The sequence below is a fragment of the Stylophora pistillata genome, chromosome 12 (assembly GCF_964205215.1).
Source record: "Stylophora pistillata chromosome 12, jaStyPist1.2, whole genome shotgun sequence".
NCBI lineage: Eukaryota > Metazoa > Cnidaria > Anthozoa > Scleractinia > Pocilloporidae > Stylophora > Stylophora pistillata.
Genome location: NC_142530.1, coordinates 19,518,448 through 19,544,374, shown reverse-complemented (window position 1 = coordinate 19,544,374; position 25,927 = coordinate 19,518,448). Strand labels below are relative to the sequence as shown.

At 37.4% G+C, this 25,927-nt stretch overlaps 2 protein-coding genes across 5 annotated transcripts; both read left to right on the top strand.

Annotated features, from left to right (window-relative positions):
• The first annotated feature begins 7,046 nt into the window (after nt 1–7,046).
• On the top strand, nt 7,047–9,554 carry LOC148719144 (uncharacterized). The gene has a single exon (XM_088742002.1). The coding sequence runs from the start codon at nt 7,444–7,446 to the stop codon at nt 9,124–9,126; it is 1,683 nt and encodes a 560-aa protein (XP_088598128.1). The 5' UTR covers nt 7,047–7,443; the 3' UTR covers nt 9,127–9,554.
• Nucleotides 9,555–11,495: 1,941 nt separating this feature from the next.
• Nucleotides 11,496–21,527, top strand: LOC148719143 (natural resistance-associated macrophage protein 2-like). 4 transcript variants are annotated; one of them, XM_088742004.1, is made up of 6 exons: nt 11,496–15,430; nt 16,897–16,970; nt 17,640–17,712; nt 18,062–18,142; nt 20,404–20,445; nt 21,009–21,527. In XM_088742004.1, exons 1-6 carry the CDS (start codon nt 15,428–15,430, stop codon nt 21,084–21,086), a joined length of 351 nt encoding a protein of 116 aa, XP_088598130.1. In that variant the 5' UTR covers nt 11,496–15,427; the 3' UTR covers nt 21,087–21,527. The 4 variants fall into 4 exon arrangements, with proteins under 4 accessions (XP_088598130.1, XP_088598134.1, XP_088598133.1 ...); XM_088742008.1 differs by having other exon boundaries at nt 11,496–15,639; XM_088742007.1 differs by having other exon boundaries at nt 11,496–15,643.
• Nucleotides 21,528–25,927: the final 4,400 nt, after the last annotated feature.

Genomic DNA, 25,927 nt, shown 5'->3' with positions numbered 1-25,927 from the left:
ACGTTTAAAAGTTGCTTTCCTCAGCTTACGAATTTCAGGGGGGATGCCATTCCATATTCTCGCACCAACTCTAGAAAACAACTGATGAATTGTTCTCGCCTGTTTTATATAAAAGCTTCCGGCAACTGAGAAACGAGTAGGGTAGGAATGAACCTGTTCAGAGTGAGTAAAAAGTTCAGAAATATTGGGAGGAGCACAGCGATTTTTGATGTCATGTAACAGAGAGGCAACCAATTTGAAGTAAAGCATTTTTATCGGTAGAATTCCCGAACGACTAAATAGAGGAGCACTGTAAGATGTATAATCGGAAAAGTACATTAGACGAAGAACCCGCTTTTGTAAAATAACGATTTTCTTTAGGTGAGTATTCGCGGCTTGGCCCCAAGCAACGAGACCACAGGAAATAAACGGTTCAATGAGCGAGCGGTAAATGTTTATAAGAGTAGTGAGCGGTACCAAGTGTCTTAGCTTTGCAACAATACCGATACCTTTACTTATTTTCGTGGAAATGTAGTTAATATGGTGCTTCCAGGAGAGATTACCGTCAATTAGAACACCTAGGTATTTAACATATGTATTACGTTCAAGAGATACCAATTGCTCCGAGTTATTATCAAGTATTTTAAGGTTTACTTCTCGGTATAGTTTGTGTTGATAAGGATGAAAAATAACGAAATTAGATTTAGATACGTTAAGAGATAATTTATTTGAATTCAGCATTCACACAACTTTAATAACTCTTCATTCACGACAACTTCAAGTTTGTTTAGATCTTTTTCTGCATTTAGTAAATTGGAATCATCAGCAAATAGGTAAAAGTCAAACTTTTTAGAGGAACGATGCATGTCATTGACATAAATTAAGAAAAGAAGCGGACCAAGTACAGAACCTTGAGGGACTCCACACACTATTCTGTCTTTGCTAGAGACAATGGAACCGATTTGGGTTGATTGCATCCTGACAGACAAGTATGACGAGAACCAGTCATTAATCAATCCTCTAATTCCATAATGGTGTAATTTATGCAACATAATCGAATGATCAACCGTGTCGAAGGCCTTTTTCAAGTCAATGAAAATGCCACAGGAACATAATTTTTTATCAATGTTGTTTTGAATTGTATTTAGAATATCCAGAATTGCATGTTGAGTAGAGCAGTTCTCTCTAAATCCATATTGCGATGTAAAAAAATATATCATTCTTATTTATAAGAGATTTTAGGCGTTTGTACATTAGTTTTTCGAATATTCTATTAAACACGGACAGTAACGATATTGGGCGATAATTGTTTGGGTCAGTTTCATCATCCGCTTTATAGATTGGAATTACTATAGCGTGCTTTAATTTGTGGGGATAGATACTAGTTGAAATGGACATGTTCATTAGTTCAGCTAGGGTATGAGATATAGCTTGACGTGCAGACTTCAAAAGACGAACTGGACATGAATAAAGTCCGTAGGCTTTTTTTGATGGAGTACTCAAAATTCCATTTCAATTTCAGTAGAAGTGACACCGTCAAAGAAGAAAGACTATGGTGTAATTTGAATTCCTGAGGTAATCCTTAAAGTCCCTGGTGGATAATGGTATGCTATTTGCAAGTTTAGGTCCGACAGATGCGAAATGATAATTCAATGCATTAGCTATTTCTGATTGGTTTTGTGCTGTAACCCGGTTGTCTGGAAGCTGGAGCAACGATACGAGCTTAGTCTTTTTGTGCTTATGAATTAAAGTGTTAATCCCCTTCCAAGTTCTTTTTCATATTATTTAGGTTTCTACTAAAATAGGATTGATAGTAAAGTCTTTTACTCTGGCGAGTAAGGCTTAAAATTGTGTTCCTGTACAGCTTTTATGTAGCCATATCACCAGAGTAAAAGAGATCGTTCTTTATTTTTATTGATCTACGTAAACCTCTAGTTATCCACGGTTTAGATACTTGCTTGGCCTTGCGTTTTGATACAATTTTGAGAGGAGCATGTCTATTAACAAGTTTATTCAGTTTTTTGTAGAACGAAGAAAAGCGTTTGTCAATAGAGCCATTAGAGATAAAACCGGTCCAGTCAGTTTGAGAAATATCACTAATAAAGTTTTCTTCCGAGAATCTCGAATAGTTACGGATTTTAGTTCCCTGATAGCGAGATTTTAAAGATGGAGAATGGATGATGCAAAATTGAGAGTAGTGATCACTTATATCTGAGACAATGTTGCCGCTGGAGAGTTTAAAGCCAATTCTGTCAAGAAGTGTGGCAGAATTATTATGGACTCTTGTAGGCTTGTCAATTACTGGAAAAAAGGAGTAACTTTGCAGGGACAGCAGAAAGTTATGAGAAAAATCACAGGTTTCAGATTTGAGGAGATCAATGTTGAAGTCGCCCATGACATACATCGGTTTATTAGTAGAGCTTAGTCTTTCTATTGTCATATCGAAATACGCTTGAAATTGTTCAGGAGAAGTATGTTGCCGATAGATTACACCACACGCGTGCAGCGTGCAGCGTGCAGCGTGCAGCGTGCAGCGTGCAGCGTGCAGCGTGCAGCGTGCAGCGTGCACCCATCGAGTGATGGATGCACGCGGGGGGTTGTTAAGCATAAAAATATTGCACAAATTGTAAAAATACTCAGCGGTACTACACGAAAAAAAAGTTTAATATGATATATGTATTTTATCGGACATTATAATTTCCGGCCGAGTACCTGTTGGTGGGGAAGATTGCACTTTGCGTGACGAGACCAAATAACGGCTGTAAAGGAGACTTCATCGATCCGGGTTGCCCATCGTCTGCAATTTGGCTTTCCGACCATTTATCCGGTAAAAACAATCACCAATATAATATGGGCTACCGACCTATCAACAGTCTCCATGGGATGGTTTTTATGGTGTACCTACTTAACTCAAACGCCCCCCCCCCCTTGAAGAAGAGATCTCTCCCCCCCATCTCTCACTTTGGACGGATGACGTTGTGTAGTAGGTACGTCATATATGACGACTCCTCGTATGCAGGAGCCCATTACCCTGTCGGATGCAATTTGTTGTGGATGAGAGGAAAGAGTTCAAATGTGCAACAGTAGAACTCTTTTTTTTCCTATTTAGGAGAAAGGAGAGTTCGTTTTCAAGTTTAATAAGAATGCGAATGGAAAGGGCCTGACAAAATGATAATGATGATGGCCTTGTGATTTATTATATTAAGTTTATTTTGCGCTTGGGTTGACCTTCATGGATTTCATCAAGGTATGGAAATGGTGTTTTGATATTCCATTCAATAGAAAGTTAACTATTTTTTCAAGATTTACTGCAGTAAATTTCTGGAATTAAACGATCGTCAACTTTTATGTTTATAAGATATTTTAAACACTAGCCTCAAATCACTGATTACTTATCTGGAGTTTCATGAGCGCGTACGTTCAATTGGCCAGCAGCACGGTGTAAAATGTGGGTAGGTACTAGGTCAAATCCTTCATACATGCATCAATATATAAGAACATGTGGGAATACAGGGTCATTTGCACACATTAACATACATTAAGGATCACACCAAGTACTTACCAAAATGTGTTACTTTCGTAAGCTTTTGATAAGAACGACAGATAAACTGCTTCTGTTCATGTGCCATTTTGTTTGTTTTCAGTATTGAAAAAGAAAGGTTATACACATGTAAAACACCTCGACTTACTGGCGAGTGTTTTTGGTTAGCTCTCTAGGGGCAACCTGGTTATAGCAGCCCGAAAACATGCGCCAAGAGTTGCGCCTTGCTATGACAGCGTTCGCACATGCGCTGACGTTTGACTGGTTTGTTTCCCCTCCCCCCTTCTCTAATGTCGCTCATTGTGTAAAAGATACGCTGACTTCAACATGCGGGATTTGTAAATATAAATGAACGAGGATATTTATCAGGAAATAGGTAGAAAAAAAGAGTACCTATGAAACTGTGATTTGTTTTTATTTTGTTTCTGGCAGTTTTTTTTTTACATGTGTATAACCTTTCTGAAAAGACTTGATTCATGTTATTTCACGATGAAGCTAGGCAATTTTTTTTTTAAGATTAAAAGTAAGAGATAGATTTTGTAGACCATGTTAGGTAGTGTTATAAATGATATGAACAGCTTTGTGACAAACAATGAAAAAATGAATACGTGGTTGAATAGTGAATAGGATATTTTTTTAACCAATAAGTAACAGAACGGATAAGATTACCGACAAGTGTTGCCCTGCAACTGAATCCTTCTACCGGTCCTTGATCGTGAAGGCTACAGTAAGAAGATCCGTTCTTACTAAGAACGACTTAGCCGTAAAGACAAGGTGAAATATGTTTTTCAATAAATTCTAATGCATGCTGAATAAAGGCTATTCACGAAAGAACTCAAAATGTTCAAACTGCAATACCTTTGGGACTCCTTCTTTGGGACGCCTATCCGAAAAGGGAATGGGAGGGGTGGGGGGCACAAGTTCTGTTTTAGAAAAATGTTCAATTTATGTAAAGTTAGTAGATGGATACCTCTGTGTTGAATAAAAGAACGTTCCATCCTCCTCAAGCAAAATTGGATGAACGCTAAATATAAAGACATTTTTAAAGGGCTCAAGAGAGTTGGTTTTCATTCTTCAGAAACATTTGCATTTTCATTCACCATTCTGCTGTGGAAAGAACACCATTGATTTGGGAACACCTTTATTCAGTCAAAACAAGTTTGGTCCCGGAGAAATGCTAATAAAACGTTTCTATTTGTTAGTCTATCGAAACGACACCTCTGTATAGGAGAAACCTAATCTTGTACGCAGACCTTCCACTGCCAAGCGGTTGTACAGTTCAGTTATAGTTACACCTTCATTCAACGTAATTCGCAAATTTTTGCCACCTTTATTCAAGGGAAAAGGAAACATTTTCTGGGTCCGAAAGCCCGCCTTTAATTTCCATGAAGAGGACACCTTAACCAATCAAAATATCACCAAGATTGAGTGAACACTTAAACGTGATGCAGTAGTTTTGTGTAACGAAAGGTACAACTAGTTGTTCCGGTTTGCGAAATCTACCCAGAGCATCGTATAGTTTTAATTGCTTGTTCCTATATATCAACAAGACAAGACAGCGACAGGGCTACTCCTTGCAATTGTCGAGGATTTGAACAAGAATGAGACCCCCAAGCGGTTTGGACTCCTGTCCATTCGCGCTCTCGACTTAGCTCGGCTTCTAAATGAAAACATGTCCATTTGGTGTTGTTCAAATGCACTAAATCTTTTTTTTTCGAAAACTCTTGACTATAAGCTGAACCCCCTCTCTTTGGCTCAAATTTCACTTAACTCTAGCTTTAATTTATGTACAAACCGCTCGGCTTTTAGCTGAATAAATATGTTAAATCGACGTGAGAGTGCAGGCTTAATAAACAATGATTTTTTTTTGGATCACATTAGCTTGGTGCTTGGAATAACGCGTCTGGTGTATTCCAAGCCATTTTCAGAGTCAGACAAACACCAACCAACCTCTATTTGCATGGGGTATAAGTTTCTAAAGAAACTGTGGTGCTGTGTCGGCGGAGGTAACAATGTAACTAGGGCGGATCCAGGATTTAGTCAAGGGGGGTTTGGAGATCGAATTGTTCCCCTTCTGAGGGGTCCAAGATTTTGAAAATAAGGTCTTCGGAAACATGATTTCCAGTTATGATGAATATATGAAGTTCATATATTTTGAACTGCGGTTATAGATACGTATGATGCACGATCCTCGCATTGGAGAGCGCTATTTATGCAATAGCGAAAATCAGACCTGAAAAAAATCAGGCCTGTACGGGATTCGAACCACTGACCTCTGCGATACTAGTGCAGCGCTCTACCAATTGAGCTAACCAGCCAACTGGGAGCAGGCCGTTAATTAAGTTGATTCGTAATAAACCCGTGATGATAAATCAGATATGATGAAAATATGAAGTTCAACGAAGGGCTGACGCTCGAAACGTCAGCTTTTATGATCATAACGGTGGCCAATTTACCATTTCAACTTTGTTGATATATTCAAATTATTTCGTTACCCCCACCCACGCAGCCCCAAACAGTTTCTTTAGAAACTATCAGCCTTTATTTATTAATAGGAAATAACGTTACACTCCCCACAAAGAATGATACACTTGAAGGAAGTTTGGTAATTGAATGTGACAGCATTTAATTGCACTTTCCCTAACGAGAAAAAAACTACGACCTCGACGGTCTTGAGTAGATACCCAACTAGAAAAAAAGAATCTTTTCCAGCCATAAACTAGAATATAGAGTTTAATTATAAGATTTTGATCTTGATGTTCAAAAAGAAACTGAACTTTCCAATTCCTCGGAGTGTTCCTGCCGAAATGGCATTAATGGTTAGCGGTTAAACCTCAGGACAAGAAAGGGTCGATTTAAATCAACTTGCTGCTCGTGAAGAAAAAATAGCACTGTTATTTAAATAGTAAGACTACACTCATTACGTTGTGGGATGACAAACAAACAATCTAGCGGCTTCCTTCAGGGACACAACAAAAAGCGGAGTGAAACAATGACGAGCTATTTCTGAACTGCTTCATTACCTTTAAGCAAACTTTGATGTTTATATTTTATGGAGATGAATCAAGATCTTGAAAGATATTCTGGAACATTTGCGGACATATAATTCGGAAAAGATGTCGTTTTATCGTAACCTAGTTGCAGAAAGGAATGCCATAGTTTTCGACTGAAATCTAGAAATGTCAACTGACCTCAGCTGTAAAAAAAATACATCTGTTTCCGTCGACAAAAACACTAATTATCATTGACGTGATTTCTTAAGGGTCAACAGTCTTCTTATATTGAGTCAGTAATGGAAATGTTTTGAAATGGGGTTTATTAAACACGAAAGATGTTGATATTATTCCAGTCGAATCTAATTAATCAGTATGCCATAAAAAGTAAACCGTCTGAGACTCACATTGGTTTGAGAACTTTTTTCGCTGGTACTTATGTCTCGTTTCAGCAATTGAAGCCGATTACATAAAAAGCGTTTTGAGCCTGAGGCGAAGTAAGATGACAATGAATATTGAGTTTGCTTCAGCTCATTCGGTTCCTGGAGTGTTTTTTCTTTCATTGATACCTGCATTCCGGTCGGTTTTTTCAGTCATTATTCTCCAGGTCTATTACGCCGCTGTAAAAGAACCAGTAATGAACGAGTTGAAACGACTTCCAACCTCGTTACTCTTTAAGACAAACTTTAACTGCAAATTTTTGAAATTCTTACCACTGGGATCGTTATTATTTTTTCCCCTGAGGACGATACGGTTGGTTAAAATTAATAGATCGCCTGTTGTCTTGAGCTTTTACAAAGCACTGAAACTACTGAACTGGAACTTTGATTCAAATTGATAAGCGGAATTTTAGAAAACTGCACGTTTATTTTGTTCAAACTCTATTGCACTGTGTAAAGTAGTGTCACCTAAGAAAAAAGGATTCAAGTTATGTCTTTGATTGTAACTGCTGTGTTTAAAGCCACTATTGGCTTACTCGTAACAAAAAGCAGAGATGAGCTCGCGGAAAAACTCAAAGATGGCGATGTAATAGACCAGAAATTCCACTCCTTGATCGTCCGTGAAATCGACGAAATCAAGTCAAAGTTGGACGCTTTATCAAGGAAAGATTTAGAAACAAGTATCAGCTTTTTCGAGGAAGGAATGGCGTTGTTGTTTGAAGTGTTTGAGATAGCAAAGCCTAGAAACGAGTGTGGTACGGCAACAGCAGGGGCGGCCTGTGATGAAGCATTTTCTCTTATTGCAGGAATTAGAAGGTTGGAGCTTACTGGCCTGGATGAATCAGCTACGACAAAGCTCTCCGCTGCAAAGAAAAGATTTGAAGATGCTCGAAGAAAAGCTACTGAAGCTTTTAAAAACGAAGGCCTGAAAATATCTGACCGCATTCTGGCCATGAAGTATCGAATTATGGCGACCATATTAGAGACAGTAGACAATCCTGGTGTCGCCGTGTCGCCATGCAGAGTGTGTGTAAAGGAATTAAACTGTCTGCCTGCAGTACAAAATAGCTTTGATGTTCAGCTCAAGAAAGGCATCCAGGCAGTAAGAGGTTTTTTCAGTCAAGAGGAAAGAAGGGAAATTATCTCCAGTGTCTGTCACGTGAATCGTGTCATCTACGATGTCACGCGAACGATTGGTAAAGACGCAAACTTTTTGATCTGGCCTCCTATTGATGCTGGAGAAAACAAAATCAATCCATTGTATGACGCAAGAGTATGTAAAGTACTACTTAAACAAAGTATGGAGCATTGTTGGGTTACACCATGGTCTTTTGGTCAGGAGGGCGAAGAGGAGCACATGCTGAAGAGTTTGAAGGGCATCGCTACAAACTCCGGCGGAGAATTCATTGTCGGCGAAGATTACAATGGTTGTGTGAAGGTGTTTGACAGCAGCGGCAAGTTTGTTAAACATTTCTGTCTCCCTAACGATGATGTAAATACAAAGTTATATATTAACGATGTAGCCACAGCCACGAACGACAACATCTTTGTACTGACCAAACTGATGCGGACGCCGGGCTCTTATGGATCTTGGTGGATTTATAAACTTACGAAAACCGGTGTCCGGTATCACAGGTTTCGTCTGAGGAGAGATGACTGGGGCCTGTACACAGGACTGTCAGTGAGTGACACGGGAAAAGTACTGACAGTACGAATGGGGGTGGAGGGGTATGAGGTGGAGGAGTATGACACTAATGGAGAGTTTGTTCGCAGTTTTGGCAAAGGAATATTGAAGGATGCGCGGGATGTTACTATCACTACTGATGGCCGTGTTATGGTATTGGACTGCAGGGCTGATTCCTGTGTTCACATGTTCACTGAACACGGTGACCATCTTAACAAATTTAAACTGCAAAGAAATGACTGTTTCAACACAAGGATTGCATTTCACCGAACAGGTGAGCATGTCGTCAGCGCTTCTGTCAGAAAAGGGAAAGAACTCCTGCAGGTTGAGATACACAGCGAAGATGGTGAGTTTGTGCGTAGTGTAGAAATCCAAATTGATAGGATCGTTGCCGTAACAGGGATTACAGTGACTACTGAGGGACGCATTGCTGTTGTTGTACGTACTAGTACATTAAATGGATCAGGTGAGAAGGTATTAGTTTTTTAAACTGCTGTTTTGATGTTTTCCTGTTATTGGGAATGTGTAGGGACTTTTAGGGTAAGCATCACAATTCTCCATCATGGCTCTTATTCGCTGCAAATTCTCTTAGCTACAATCAGCGTCAAGATTAGTTTACACATGATGTTTAAGAATTAAGAGTTATGTGTAGAAAAACAGTCCTGTTTCTACCGCACTCTAAATCATTAACAGACCCCCTCCCCCATTCAATGTTTGCTAAAAGTTCATGGAATCACGATACACCATCTCTTTTTTTTTGGGGGGGGGGAGGGGAAGAGACGAATGTGAATAGGTGAACTTAACAAGGGCAAAAGAGATAAAACTGAAGTAATATGGAGTTGAAAAGATCAATTTGTCAACAATTTTGTTGCTGCTTGTAGGTTCATTGATTGGTTTTATAAAAGTATTTAAATGCTTTCTTTTGTTATTATATTGTTTTCTTGAACATGATGGTATGGTAAGATTGAATCCACAAAAGTGAAGCAGAACACTAATAACCAAAGTTATATTCTTGTGATTGAAGGAAGTACATCTAGATATTGAAAAAGTATTTGATCAATGTCCTGTGCATTGTCAGCTATATATATAGAGCCTTTTATACTTTTATCTCATGATACATTTCTTCATAAACATTTCAACCTTCTTTATAGTTTTTTTTAAGATACAACTGTAAGGTTAAATAAAAACAACAACAGCCTATTACTGGCTAAAACTCCAGTCACTGCACTGATACAAAAATCACAGTAAACACTTTTATCTCAAAATCTCTTCTGAAACTTTTGGTAAAGTTTTAGACAAACTTTTCTGAAACAAAAATAGTGTTTGAACTGCTTTCAATTCAACTTTAAGAAATATAATAACTTTTGTTTCATACATTTTAACCAATTAAAATAACGATTCATAATTGATTAAGTATTTTATTCTTCAGAATTTGCATTTGATTTTTCAATCTTGCTACTAAAAAGACCTTTTCAGGGATGCATTCATGTGTGTGTGTAGGAATGAATGTAGGAAAGCATCCCTAGATTATACCACAATGGCCTTCTTTAACTTCTTTAAATACTTAGCAGTCTTTGCAGTCAATGACAATCAACTCTGATGGGTGAACGGCAATTTATGTACATTTATTAAGCATTTTAGAGTGTTCTTGAAGGTTACAAAATAACTCTTTTCTATATTTTATGGGCCTTTGCAACACATAGTAGAAATTTCCAGAGCATTGCATGAAATTGCCCTGGTATCCAGTTAGCACAAGTAATTAGCCTTCTAGAAATTTCCAAAAACTCCTTATCTGTAGCAACCCTCCATAATTACATCAGTAAGGAGGTCATCCTCACAGTTGAAGAAGCCTAAAAAAAGTCAGGATTTTACAGAGTACAAACCTGTGCCTCTATATATTTGTTGGCCTGACTCAAACAGATGAGCTATGAATTCGCATGTGATAAGCTAGGAAATTTTCAGTGGGATCCTTGCTTCTTACACAGGGAATGTGTTGGCAGCAAATGAAATTAATCATGTTTTGAACAGGTTGTGATTGCAACTGATGGAATGTTTCTTGTCCTGCTCTTGGTGTTCAACTTTGTGACTCAGTTGATAGAGCAATCAACTAGGAATCACAGAGGCACGGGTTCACTTGATTACAGGTTTAATTGATCACTCCCTTGATAGGGGTTTTCAGGGCCAATACAAACAAATTGTAAATAAACATAACAACTAAACATGGGGTTTAAAGATCTCCACTGGCCAGAGGCAAACCAGTTGTATATGCCTCACTAGGTCTTAATTTTTTTAGCAGAGTGTAATTTCCTATACTGTACTATACCCTAAATAAATCTTAGTTCTATTTTTAAGTCAAATTTAAAAAAAAGTGAGATCAACTCACTCTGTAGTCTTACCATGTGTTCCCAAAGGTTACAGGAAAGTTATCATATTCAAAACCTCAAACATTTTTGGAATTACAGGTAGTTTTTCTTATTATTGGTTGCAAAACCATTTTTGAGTTGTATTATTTGCTCTATATTATAAATTTCAAACTTATGCCAATGTGCTTTTGTATCTGTAGAAGCTAGCTATTCAAGAAGGATAAAAAAAATATTTTCCATTGACTATGATAACATTTAATTACAATCAACTGCAGTGAGGTTTAGTTGCTTTTTCAGTCATCATTGTACAGAAGCAAAACCAAGTACTTAAATAAAGATTGTTCAGTGTTGTCGATTATCAAATGCTGATTGTTTTATTTCTTCCTGATTTAAATAATTACTTTGTGATCAATATTGATATGTAATTTTGTCTTTGGTGAAGAATGATGTTGGGAAGGAAAGTGTCTCCAAGTTGAAACTGAACTTGACTTTCAGTTTATACTTTGCTCTTCACCTTATCCTGTGAATTTTATCTGGTTGACTGGTTATCAACTTGGAAAGAAAAGCAACTTAAGTAGACTTTTCTAAACAATTGTGCCTGCCTTCCTAAATAAAAACTTATTTGTTTTGTGACAAAGCCAAAGCAGGGAAATAATCTCAGTCCCCACAAGCTACTGGGGTTTAACCCCTGGAACTTCTGATTCACCATCAGAATGATGCTCTACCACTGAGAACATGATATGTGTAGGCAACTTGGCCGAAATTAAGGTCATTTGTGTCCAGTAAATAAAAACTTGTCATTTGTTTTGTCACCAGGCCAAGACTGGGATATAATCTTTAAGTCCCCACAAGCTAGGGGTTTGACCCCTAAAACTTCTGATTTCACTATCAGATTCTCTACGATTGAATTACAATGTAGGTTGGATTTTGAGTGCAATTTGGTGTTAATAAATGCAAGTAAGTTCTTCAAAGACAACAGAATTGCACAGGCCCATAAAGCAAGATGAGTGCTATTTGTAAAAATTAGCAAGTGATTATTTTCACCAAATTACATAAGAAATCATCTTGTTACTTGTTGATAACTCACAAAAAAAAGCATCACACAAAGTCAAGAGTGACAAACTCGTTGCAAATTATCTTTCGTTGGAATGTTAGGACAAATATTGCATGCAAACATCACTCGTGTCATTTGCTGGTCAACTTGTATTTGATCCATTACTTCACTTATGAATTCCAGGTTAAATTTGACTTGAAAACCAATATCGCACTCATTGCTTCGCGATTCGTGTGATATCGGTTTTCGTATGCAATTTAATGCAGAATTCCCTCATCAAGTAATGAATTTTCCTATAATACCCTTAATAAATCTGAAACAATCGTTTTAAGAAATGTCGCATAAGTGCATGATTAATTGCTTTTGCATGCCTTTAAGTTCTATTTTAAGTCAAATTAAAAAAGCATGACATCAACTCACTTTGTAGCCTAGCTACCATGGATTCTTAAAAGGTTATAGCAATTAGTTTTTAAATTGAAAATCCTAAACATTTTCAGAACTACAGGTAGTTTTTCGTGTTATTCAGTTGGTTGCAATTTTTAAGTTGTAAATTGTTCTTATATTATAAATTTCAAGCTTATGCCAATTAATGCACTTTTGTATCTTTAGAAGCTAGCTATTAAAGTTAGATAAAAATAAATATTTTCCATTGACTATGATAACATTTGATTGCAATCAACCACTTAGGTTTAGTTACTTTTTTAATTATCAGTGTAGAAGCAAAACAAAGCCCTTAAATTAAAGATTGTTAAATGTGGATGATTATCAAATGCTGATTATTTTGTTTCTTCCTGATTTAAATAATTTGCTCCGTGATTGACTGACTGATATGTAATTTTGTCTTTGGTGAAGAACGATGTTGGGAATGAAAGTGTCTCCAAATTGAACACTGATTTTTACTTTCAATTCATAATTTGCTCTTCACCTTATATATCCTCTGCAGTTTTATGGTTGACTGATTATCAACTTGAAAAAAAAAAAAAACTAAAGGTGACTTTTCTAAATTAACAACTGCGCTCACGGTCCTAAATAAAAACTTGTTATTTGTTTCGTCACAAGGGAAAAGTGAGGAAATATACTCAGTCCCTACAAGCTAGGGGTTTAACCCCAAGACTTCTGATTTCACCATCAAATGTTCTACCACTGAAAACTTTGAATTACAATGTATAGGTTTGATTTTGAGTGCAATTTGGTGTTGATAACCATAAGTTAGCTTTTTAAAGACAGCAAAATTGCACAAGCCTATAAAGCAAGTGCAATTTGTAAAAATTAACAATTATGCTTATTTTCACCATGCAATGGCACAAGAAATCATTTTGTAGCTTACATGAAAAAATTAAGCAGCACAGAAAGTCAAGACAGAGAAAATTTTAACAGCTAGTGCATACACTTTGTAATTTTTGTCATAACTGTGCACTTGTGTTGCACAAAAAAGGCAGCAGTTTTTAGCCAATCAGTGCATTTAATCTTTTGATCTGTATTATGATTTTTAATGTCATCAATACATTGCAAATGATCTTTCTTCTTTGGACTGTTTGGACAAATATTACACACATAGATCACTCATGTCATTTGTTGGTCAACTTGTACTAAGCCATTAATTTGCATCAAGTGGTGACACTAGTACACTGCCATTCCTTAAGAGTAACTGCTGCAATACAGGTTTGAGTGTATCTTGAAAACTTTTATGTTTTTTATATTCGTCAAATTAAAAAAGAACTGCATGGACCGACATTCTTTAATAAACAACAGTCTCCTTGGTGGAGTTCATAATTCATAATTTTCTCTTCACCTCATCCTCTGCAGTTTTCTGGTTGACTGGTTATCAACTTTGAAAAGAAAAACAACTAAAGTTGACTTTTCTAAACAATTGTGCCTGCCTTCCTAAATAAAAACTTATTTGTTTTGTCACAAGGCCAAAGCAGGGAAGTAATCTCAGTCCCCATAAGCTATAGGGGTTTAACCCCTGGAACTTCTGATTCACCATCAGAATGATGCTCTACTACTGAGAACATAAAATGTGTTGGCAACTTGGCCGAAATTAAGGTCATTTGTGACAAGTAAATAAAAACTTGTCATTTGTTTTGTCACCAGGCCAAAACTGGTTTATAATCTTAGTCCCCACAAGTTAGGGGTTTGACCCCTGAAACTTCTGATTTCACTATCAGATTCTCTATGATTAATTAATTACAATGTATAGGTTTGATTTTGAGTGCAATTTGGTGTTAATAAACACAAGTAAGTTTTTCAAAGACAACAGAATTGCGCAAGCCCATAAAGCAAGATTAGTGCTATTTGTAAAAATTAGCAAGTGATTATTTTCACCAAATTACACAAGAAATCATCTTGTTACTTGTTAGTAACTCGCAAATAAAAGCGTCACACAAAGTCAAGAGAGACAAACACATTGCAAATTATCTTTCGTTGGAATGTTAAGACAAATATTACATGCAAACATCACTCGTGTCATTTGCTGGTCAACTTGTAGTTAATCCATTACTTCACTTATTAATTCCATGGTAAATTGCATTTGAAAACCGATATCGCACTCATTGCTTCGCGATTCGTGTAATATCGGTTTTTGTATGCAATTTAATGCAGAATTCCCTTGTCAAGTAATGAATTTTCTTATAAATACCCTTAATAAATCTGAAACAATAATGTTTTGAGAAATGTTGCATAAGTGCATGATTAATTGCTTTTGCCTTTAGGTTAGTTCTATTTTAAGTCAAATTAAAAAAGCATGACATCAACTCACTCTGTAGCATATATTCTTAAAAGGTTATAAGAAAGTTTTCATATTGAAAATCCTAAACATTTTTGGAACTACAGGTAGTTTTTCTTGTTATTCAGTTGGTTGCAACACCATTTTTAAGTTTATTGTTCTTATATTATAAATTTCAAGCTTATGACAATGCACTTTTGTATCTTAAGAAGCTAGCTATTAAAGTTAATTCTTTTATGTAGTTTCATTGACTTCATCCAAGTTTAGAATTAAAGTCAATCGTTTACTTTTCCTTGGAACATGTGTTCACGACCTCATCATAATGAGTCTCGCTGCCTCCGTGAGCGAAGCAAGGATTGCGTCTTTCTCAGAAACGCTGTCACGTGTGTTGTCGTTTTACGTCATCTGTGGGAGGTCGGGGAATCCCCGCATAAAGGGTAACGCATGAGAAGTTCTGCTGGCGGTTTTCTGAGGCGGACGATGAAGGACAAATACTATTCAGTGGCAGCATGGAGTAAAGTGCTAGTGAGATCATTTTGGGGCATAAATACATCCGTAAAAGCCATGTTTTAACCGGCATGCTGTCAAGGTTTCCATACCGTAGACTTGGTTCAAACCTCTTCTCCTGAGGCAAGGTGGTGTGGAAAAATGGTAGGTTTTACGTGTGCGTGTTATTTATTTGTTTTCGATGCTTTCGATGTTTTTTACTTAGGAGTGACAAGCATCCCATATCTCCTTACAATATCCCCCCCCCTGAATTATACATTAAGGTCACGAGAATAAAGAAAATGATCACCAACTAATGAAGCTCTTGATTGCTAAACAAGCCGGATATGGATAGAGGAGTAAGGAAATAAGGAGTGAGTAAGTAAAAGTTTTTTTTACACAGGGTAGCTCATTCAGCTCCAAGGCTGGTCTCCTTAGGGGCCCTGTATCTTAAAAAAATTGATCAACACTTGCAATTTTCAGAAACTATAACATTCAGAAAGAGCCTGATAAAAATACAACAATAGAATTAAAGAAAATTAAGAGCCAAACAATACAATGCAAAATCACATTTAAGGGTAGAAAAGAACTACATTTATTATCCAACTGCAGTCCGTAAAGTACAAATAACGCCATAGACGAGTACAAATAACGCCACAGACGAGTACAAATATCACGCGGTATTTGCACTCTAGAGAACCAGTTATACAGGTTTTCTCGCGTCGCGCAAGCGAAGAGTTGAATTGAAGTTACCAAAAGAAAAAATGGCGGACAATTTGAATCATATTTCTGACGACCAAGAGTCGGAATGGCTGGCAAATATAGATCCAAGGTTATAAGATGAATCGAACGAAGAAAAACAGCTAGACGACCAGGAAATTTTTCATTTATGGAAGAAAATAGAAACAGCAACACGACAACGCGCCAATTCCTTTCCGCTTCGCATACTTCTGTCACGCACTCCTCGTAAATAAACATCCGCGAAATTCGCCCGCGCTGAAATAACAATTTGGCGTGTTGGATAATAAATAACTTATTAAATGTTTTGTTGTGTAGTATCGCTGAGTATTTTTACTCGTTATTTGTATTTCGACTCGCCCTACGGGCTCGTCAAAATACCGCACAACTCATAAAAATACTCCGCGATACTACACAACAAAAAGTCCAATAAGATATATGTATTACAAGGGAAAAAAACTTTTGTCCGAAAAACCTTGTTTAACTTCTGCCAGTGATCAAGACAGCATTTCTCCTTACGATATCAATGCAATATGAAGCAGACAAGTGATGAGAATAAAGAGAAATATCAATAGAGGGTTTATTAGTTGATCCAATATCAAATTCTCTAAACTAATATCATAAGAAGTGTATGGCAGACAGTAAGGAGAATTTCTTATGAGATCTTGAGAGTGAAAGGGTTGAACTGTGACGTAGTTCCGGAAGCGACTTCTGCTTGGTTTGGAGAAAAAAAAACAGGACAAGAGTTTAACATTTGGTTTTCTGATGAGTAACTCGTAGAACTGGCAGCTGTAAATGTAACAATAAAAGCACAGATCGAAGTTAAAAATGTTTCCAACTCAGTACTGAATGACGCTCGCGAATTTTGTTAATACCTTTATTATCTTTGCCAGCTCCCTTTTGCTCTAATTCCTGTGTTGCATTTCACGGGAGATAAAGCCATTATGGGAACGCTTAAGAATGGAAGGTAAGTTAAACTGTCTCTTTGTATTGTTTCTATACTCTGGTTAGTACCATGCTGTACAATTTCCGCCGCGTAACAGATCCCGTAGGGTTTAATATAGAGCGCAGCTTTGAGGCATTTCCGCAATTCTGTAATAAATGCCGTAGAGAATTTACGCGTAAGTGTCAAGTGGGGCGCAAAAGTTGTTCTCAGTACATTATCCACCACGAGGTGGTGAGACAAGCTTTATCACCCGGAGGGAGTTACTTTGATGAAACTCTAAGTTTTCGTAAATAATTAAAGGGAAAATATGTGGCAGCTAGTTCGGCCTTTGTATGATTACCCTCCAACGTCCAAGTGTTATTTCAGACAAAATAATGGTATTTTAAATTTTGAAAGAGTAGGATCAATGCTGACTGACTTGTACCAAAGTTTAAAATGAGAGCAATGACGGCCAATCCTTTTTTTAGATTAAGTTTTGCAGGTTCTTGGCTAGTAGAGGCAAGTTAAAAAAAGCGAGCGAAAATGCGTCACTTTTTCTCTCGTTCGCCACAAACAAACAAACTGAGAGCCTAGAATAGCTAGGACATTTAGCAACTTTTATTATTCGATACCGTTTGGACAATTTTTTTTGGGTTTTCTAGTTTTTCATTGAAATCCATTTAATTCTCGTCCTTTTGTTTTTATCCCTAGGGTTATGCAAGGTGTAGCGTGGCTTTTATCCGTTGTTATAGGAATTAACATGTTTTTTGTCGCAGAGTATGTGGTGAGTTGTGATTTGAACCATCTCTACGATGTTAATATTTACCTTTACGACTTGCGTAATAATCTTAACTTCCAGGAAAACGTAAGAGAAGTTCGCTGATTACGAATTATTTGCACTATATGACATTGTTTTTTTCCTACACTGCTTTAAAAATTGTCGAAAAATTACATAAAATAGTAAGCCAACTTTGAAATTTGTAAGCTCCAAGCCCTGTTCCTGCTATAAGGTCAGTCGGGTTTCGTTTTGAAAAACATGAGAGTTTAGATATGATATTTGTTTTAGATATTTGCTCGTGGAATCTCCGTTGCTCTAATGCTTTTCTGCTGTCATTCTCTTTGTTGTCTTTCAGTCCGAAATATCACGTAACGCAGCCTACTATTTTCTAGTGGGATTGTACCTTCTTTTCTACGTCACTTTTCTTTTGTTATTGGTAAGTATCCTGTGCTTGGATTTCTACACCCAGTTTTTGAGCTGACGTTCAGTTTTCAATTCTTGTTTATCCTCATCGATTTTAGTCTCCAACACCACCATTGTCTGTTCTTTTCACGTGACGCGCACTCCACCCCACCGGCTTCTGCTTTAATCGGAGCCACATTCCTTTCTTTAAGTGTAACCAATCAAAGCGCGGCTCATTTTTTTTAAGCCAGTCGCGCCAAGACTACTTGTCCAATCACAGCTCGTATTTTATCGGGTACCATAATTTCCGGCCGATTACCCGTTGGTGGGAGAGAGTGTACATTGCGTGACGAGATCAAATAACGGCTGTAAGGGAGACTTCATCAATTTGAGTCGCCCATCGTCTGCGATTTGGCCTTTTAACCACGCTTATCCGGTAAAAACAATTACCAATATATTATGGACCACCTACTTAACAACAGTCTCCATTGGGAAGATTTTTATGGTGTATTGAAACAGTGCGAATAAAGAGTTTTAGTTTCAGTGTACCTACTCAATCAACCACGCCCCCTGAAGAAGAGATCTCCCTCACCGTCCATCTCTCACTTTGGACGGATGACGTAGTGTAGTGGCACGGCTGTTTCAAAACGCCCGCCAGTGGAAATTTAGTTCGCGCATGTCAGATTTACATTTTCAATTTGAAACCGCTGAAAATGTACGCTGAACGGCTAAACAAGAAAGAGCCCACTGACAGCTAAGTCACAAAAAGTATCAGCGCAAAGTCCAAGGAAATAGCTAACTTATGCGCACATATTATTTTTTGCTTCTCTGGTTAATGTTCGCTTAGGAAATAATGCATGTGCGGGATAGTTAACTATGCGACAGCTGAGAGGCACCTAGTTTTGACGCGAAATGATTTATCACCTCTTAGAGGTCTTCTTATTTTCAGGCAAGATTCTGATTGATTCGAATACTTCTGTCAATAAAGAAACAACTCTGGCTTTATATCTCTCCTTTGCAGCAAGTTTCTGTACCGAGACGTTTTAATCCGAATTGTTTTGAGCAGTGTAATCCGCGATTACTTTTCACCACCGAAATAGTAAATATAGCGTCCATTTCCTCTTTGACCTCGAACGAATTTCCCTAAAGTACGCCAATTTATCTTTTTGATACAATCATGCTCACCCATGGGCTAAGTAAAGAACACAAGATGTATGACAAACTGCGAAAGTATCCACGACCACCTATTACGAGCAAGAAAGTCGCACAACATGCATGTGATCTTCTTCCCAAAAAGTGTACGTTATCGATCCATCACGGGAAGCTACAGAAATAATGAAAGCACGGACAAGACGTTTCTTTCGGTGGAAATTTTCGATCACGATCAGGGACAATAAAACTTTCAATTATATGTTACTATTTGTTCTTTGATCTGGTGGGTAAATCGTTCTTCTTGGCATGATTCACATGGGTTTACTGCGAGTATTCCCTTCCTCTTCAAATTGAACGCACCACTAGCAATAACACAAGATTGCAAATATTCCCGCTCCCCTGAAGAACCGATCGAGAGAGATAAATAGACACCTTTTCCTGAAACAAGGTAAAAACCCAAATAGTGTACCCTTCTGAAGCAATAAAAGGTCACAAAAAGGAATTTCGAAACATTTCTGGAGTCAATTTAGTATTGCGTTGCTTACATCCAAGTTTAATTTGGTACTCGGTTCGATTATACATTTAGATGGCTACCTTTAGTCTCACTGAACATCAAAAAATATTGCAAAAAATTTGCCGAATTTGTAGACAGCGACTGTAGAAGACAAAAGATACGAGAACAGTTTTCTCTGCGCTGATAAGATAGAGATAATTTTTACAGCCTTTGGTGTCACAGTTCGTAAAGATGACCTTGACATGTGCCCTCCCAAGTTCTGCCACAAGTGCTACAACTTGCTCTAATAAGAGGCACATGTCTTGCAATCAATGTGTGGCCTCCACACAAACGAACTGGAAACTGTAAGATCTGTAGTTTCTTAAAAGATCAACAGAAACCTGGTAGGAAGAAGAAGAGTAAACCTGGAGTAAAACTCAAAGAGGACTCTGCAGGACCCATGGGTCGTCATACATGACGACTCCCCATTCGCAATTTCTTGTGGACGATGTGAGGAGAGAATTCAAATGTACAACAGCATAATTTTTTTTCTTTTACGTTAGGAGAAAAGAAAGTTTAATAAGAATGCGAATGGACAGGGCCTGAAATAATATCGATAATAATAAAGGCTTTGGGTTCTATCATTTTAGGTTTATTTTGCGCTTGGGTTCACCTTCTTGGATTTCATCAAGGTATGAAATGGTGTTTTGAAATTCCATTAACGAGAAAGTTAACTATTTTTTCAAAATCTACTGGAATAAACTTCTGGTATTAAACGATCGTCATTTTTTTTTTAATCACTGAGATTACTTCTCTAAGAATCTGAGCCTGTATGTTCAACTGGCTAGCAGCACGCCGTAAATTGTGGTACTTTTGTAAGTTTTTGATCAGAACGACAGACAAACTGCTCTGTTCATGTGCTATTTCGTTTGTTTTGAGCATTAAAAAAAAAAAATTATAGGCATGTAATACACCTCCACTTACTGGTGAGTGTGAAAGGAAACTTGGTTATAACAGCCTAAGAACAAGCGCCGATCGTTCCGCCGAGCTATCACAGCATTGGTACATGCGCTGACGTTTGAATGGTTTGTTACTCCTCCTCCTCCTTCTCCCCCCCTCCCCCCCCCAACTCCTCTAAAGGATACGCTGACCTCAACATGTGCGATTTGTGAATGAACAACGATATTTAACAGAGAATAGGTAGGAAAAAGAGTACCCTTCAAATTATAATTTGTTCTTATTTTGGTTTTGGCAGTTTTTGAAAAGACCTGGTGCGATTCAATACAGCATTCAAGGAGACGACAATACTATTTCCAATGGCATGTCACAATGACGTTGTTCTGAGTTTATTTGGCTCGGGGGGGGGGGGGGGAACGAAGCGTGTAACTCAATCAGAGGGCCCCGTCACGCATTGTTATTTAATGTCATTTCACGATAAAGCCAGGCAATATTTTAAGATTAAAAGTAAGAGAGAGATTTTAGGGACCATGTTAGGTAGTGCTATAATAATTAGTATTAAGTATTAACAGCTTGGAGACAAACAAGGAAGAAACGCACACTTAATTGAATAGTAAATGAGATATTTTTTTAACCATGTAACAAGAAGGATAAACTTACTGACAGATGTTGCCTTGATTTTGAATCCTTCTTCCAGTCCTTGAACGTGAAGGCTACCGTGAGAAAATGCGTTCTTAGCCGTTAAGACAAAGTGCAATATAGTTTTTATTTTTTAATAAATTCTAACGTATACTGAATAAAGTTTATTCACAAAAGAGCTCAAAATGTTCAGACAGCAATACGTTTGGGACTTCTTCTTTGGGACGCCTATCCGAGAGGGAAGAGTGTTGGAGGGGCACAAGTTCGGTCATAAAAAAAATTTTCAATTCATGTTAGGTCAGTATATGGGTGAATGCTAAATATACAGACATTTTTAAAGGGTGCAAGGCAGCTGGTTTTCATCCTTCAAAAGCTTTTGCATTTTCATTTATCATTCCGCTGTGGAAAGGACTTCATTCAAGGGACACAAGTTTGGTCCCGGAGAAATGTTTCTAAAACGTATGCATTTGTTACTCTCTCGAAAGGACACTTATATGTTGGAGGAATTTTTTGGTGGAACCTAATCTCTTACCCAGACCTTCCACGGCCACGCGGTTGTTTTAGTTACAGTTACACGGTCTAACCTAGGTACTGGATCAGGGGATACCTTCATTCACCAACTTTTGTCACCTTTATTCAGGGGAAAAGGAAACATTTTCTGGGTCCGAAAGCCCGCCTTTAATTTCCATGAAGAGGACACCTTAACCAATCAACATGTCACTGACGATTGAGTGAGCACTTCACGTGATACAGTAGTTTTGTGTAAATGTACAACTAGTTGTTCCGGTTTGCGAAATCTACTCAGAGCACCGTCTTTTTAATTACTTGTTCCAATATATCAACAAGAGAAGACAGGGACGGGGCTACTCCTTGTCGAGGATTTTAACATGGATGAAACGCCAAAGCGGTTCGGCGGACTTCTGTCCAGTCGCACTCTCGACTTAGTTCGACTTCTAAATAAAAACATGCCCATTTGGTCTTGGTTAAATACGCTTAAGTTTTTATTTTTGAAAACTCTTGATTATTAGCTGAACTCCTTCTTTGGCTCAAATTTCGCGTAAGTCTAGCTTTAATTTTTGTTAAAACCGCTCGGCTTATAGCTGAATAAATATATTGATGTACTTGTGAGAGTGCAGTGCTTGATACACAATAATTTTCGTGTTTTGGACACTTTAGATAGGTACTTGGAATAACGCGTCCAGCGCATTCCAAGGCCTTTTTTTAGAGTTAGACAAACATAAACCAATCTCTATTTGCCTGGGTCCTGAGAATGTCTCCTTTAGGAAGTTTTACTGTTCTTAAAAAATTTCCAAAACAATCAGAGTCAATGAGCTACATCAGAGCTGTTTGAGTAATAAATTTATAATCAAAGTAAAGCACAAATAATTTTCCTTGAACGGTTTTCCGTAGCACGGAGTCAAATCACATACATAGACCCCTTCTCAATCCTGTTAACGCGACTGCTTATTTAGAAGAGCCATGTGTACTTTTGTCTTTTTTTATTTTAATTCTTCCTTTTAACCCTTTGAAGAGTGATTAACAGTTAACTTCTCCTTACAATGATGTCCTTGGATCAAACATTAAGGTCACGTGGATAAAGGAAATGATCCCAACCTAATGAAGCTCTTGATTGTTGAACCAAATTCTTCTTGTCAGCACCTAAGGAAATATATGGAAAACGGTATGGAGAATACACATACTGATGTTAGGGTGTTAAAAGTTCAGTTGCAGCTCACTTACAAAGATCGTTACTACACATGATTCTAGCTTTTTTTCTTGTTGATAACACAAGAGAAACGCCAGCATCGAATAGAAAATAACGTGACACTTCAATGATAATACGCTTGAAGAAAGAAGTAATTGAATGTCACAGAACATTTTTATTCACTTTCCCGAAATAAAAATAAAATTACGATCTCAACGGTCCCAAGTAGATACCTAACGCGAAAAAAAAAATTCTTCAGCCATGAAGCATCATATAGAGGTTATTACATGGCCGGTTGGGGATACGAATTTAACTTCGAGTGCTGTGTCTCTCACGAGTTCGCTTCGCTCATTGGTAAGAGATACTTTCAGTGCGAGAAGATAAAATTTGTATCCACAAGTGGCCATGTAATGTCTTGTTTATTTTATAGATACCTATGAAATTTCCACATAAAACAACTTTTTTTTTATTCATTATCAAACTAGCAAAATAGTGCAATTTGAGTAGTCACCTGTCGAAAATACTTCTCACAAAAATGCTATGAAACTCGGATACAAAGTTATAAAGGAGAAATAAAGACAATAATACTTATATTTTCGGTTCCAAAAGTTCAACATTCTAATGAAGAAGAGAAAGAATCTGTAATAAGTCTCTTGTAATTGGCTTATCATGTTAGTAACTATGGCGACACCAATATCCTCATACGTGATAGATAAAAATAGTATCTTCACCGCGCGATGAAGACATGAGTTTTTAGTAAAAAAAAAATCCTGGTATTTCATCAGTATCTATATAATAAATAAAGTTTAATTGTAAGATTTTGATGCTCGAAAATAAACTTTTCCAATTTCTCACACTGCTCCTGCCGAAATGGGATTAGCGGTTAAAACTCAGTAGAAGAGATGGTCCATGAAATGGACGTTTTAAACTTATTGTGCTGTGGGATGACACGACAAACAATTAAGCGGCTTCCTTGATGTAACAAAAGGCTGAGTGAAACAATGACGAGCTATAGGTGGTTTGCAACCAATCTCTAGAGACACAGGTAACTGTGGTGCCGTGACGGTGGAGTGTATTACAAGACGATTTGATTTTTAGTTTTCAACTGAGTTAATAATGTGAATTGGCCATCGTAAATAGTTTCTGAACTCTTCACGATGGGTGGCGAGGGCTAACGCTCTTTTGAAAGTTAGCCATCTGTTAGAGCGAAGAAACTATGTACGGTGCCCAATTTACCTCATCAGCTTAGTCGATGAAATCCAATTAATGACAGTCTCTTTGAAATGTATGAAAGCGATCCTCCCAGTAATGAATCCTACTTATGTAGTAATGGAAATATGACCTGAAAAAAATTCAGGCCACTACAGGATTTGAACCCATGACCTTTGTCTGGTGACAATTCTTGGAATATTGCTCATCGTTAACGTTTTCCTCTTTCTCTTTGTTGCAGTCTCGAGAAGTAGACAGGAAAAATCCCAAGGCGGTGAAAAAAGCAAATATGTATTATTTCATTGAATCAGGTAATAAATTCCCCTAATTCGATGGTTTATATTATTGATTTATATTTTCAACCACGGAATAAGGGACATCAATATTCCACCATCATTTCATTTTTTTAGTGATGGAATACATCTTACGGCATTGTCTGAGAATCGTATCGAGGCGCGCACGAAAGATGAGTACCATGTTAGTATCCTTAGTAACAGCTGTCGTATCAACCAATCACACGCAAGACAGAAAACAATCGTGACTTTTGCAGCCGCGTTTTCCCGCGCTTTTAACAGTTTTAACACTAGTTCTCTTTCGTTGATTATGATTTTAGCCTTTGCACTGGGTTTGCTTTTTCGAAAAGGTCTTTAGTTTTCCTTATGATAAGTTTCTAAGGTGATAGAAGTGTTCCACACCAACGAGATCACCGCAGTACTAAAGAACCTCTCAATCAATCAAATTGCCTTAGTTTTGGTTTTTGAGGCTGTATACATGTACAAGCTCACAATCAAAACAATTCCATTCCTGGATTAATTTCAACACTGTTTCAGTCCGACTATGTCTGTGGGAGCCGTGGGAGTTGCTTGTTTACAGTAATATACCTTGTCATCATATGTAACCTTCTCCTCTTTTCTTTTTTCCTTCCGGCCATTGTACTGTTCGTGTTATTAATCATCAACATATTCGTGGTCGCAGTATTTCTTAGAGTAAGCCTATTTGTTTTTACCAGTGGTTGTTCCAGAAATTGATGAAAAACATTACCAAGTAATCCTCGTTTTACGTCCCAATCGAATTGCGCAAGAAGGGCTCAAACAATTTAGGCAATTACACAAGCAAAAGAAAAGCAAAACACTAAAAGAAAGGGAAAGAGGCGGGGCATCTTGTGGATCGAAGGTCTCATTCTCATTTTTTCTTTTTTTCATTTGTAGGCATTTTATAAAAGGACGTATGGAGAAGTGGTAAGTAAGATTTTTAGCACATTCACAGGTCAACATTCGCAGGTCAACCCCACACACCCCAGCATCAGTACTCATTTTCTCCATACTGTTCTCTATACATTTTCTAAGGTGCTGACAAGGAGAGCTTGTTTAACAATCAGGAGCTTCTTTAGTTTCCGATCATTTCCTTTATTCTCGCAACCTTAATGTTTCATTTTGGAATGGTATTGTAAGGAGAAATTAGATGCTGGTCACTCTTCGTCTAACTGCGAAATTTGTCTATTTGTTACCCGACAGCAGCAGTGGGTTGAAACTAAAGCTATGAATAAAATCTAAGTTAACCAAGATGAACAAATTATAAACAGAAAAAAGAGTACAAGCCAAGCAAAATGGAAAAACTATCTACAGTGACAACTGCAATAGCGAATAAGTGGAATATTTCTAAAA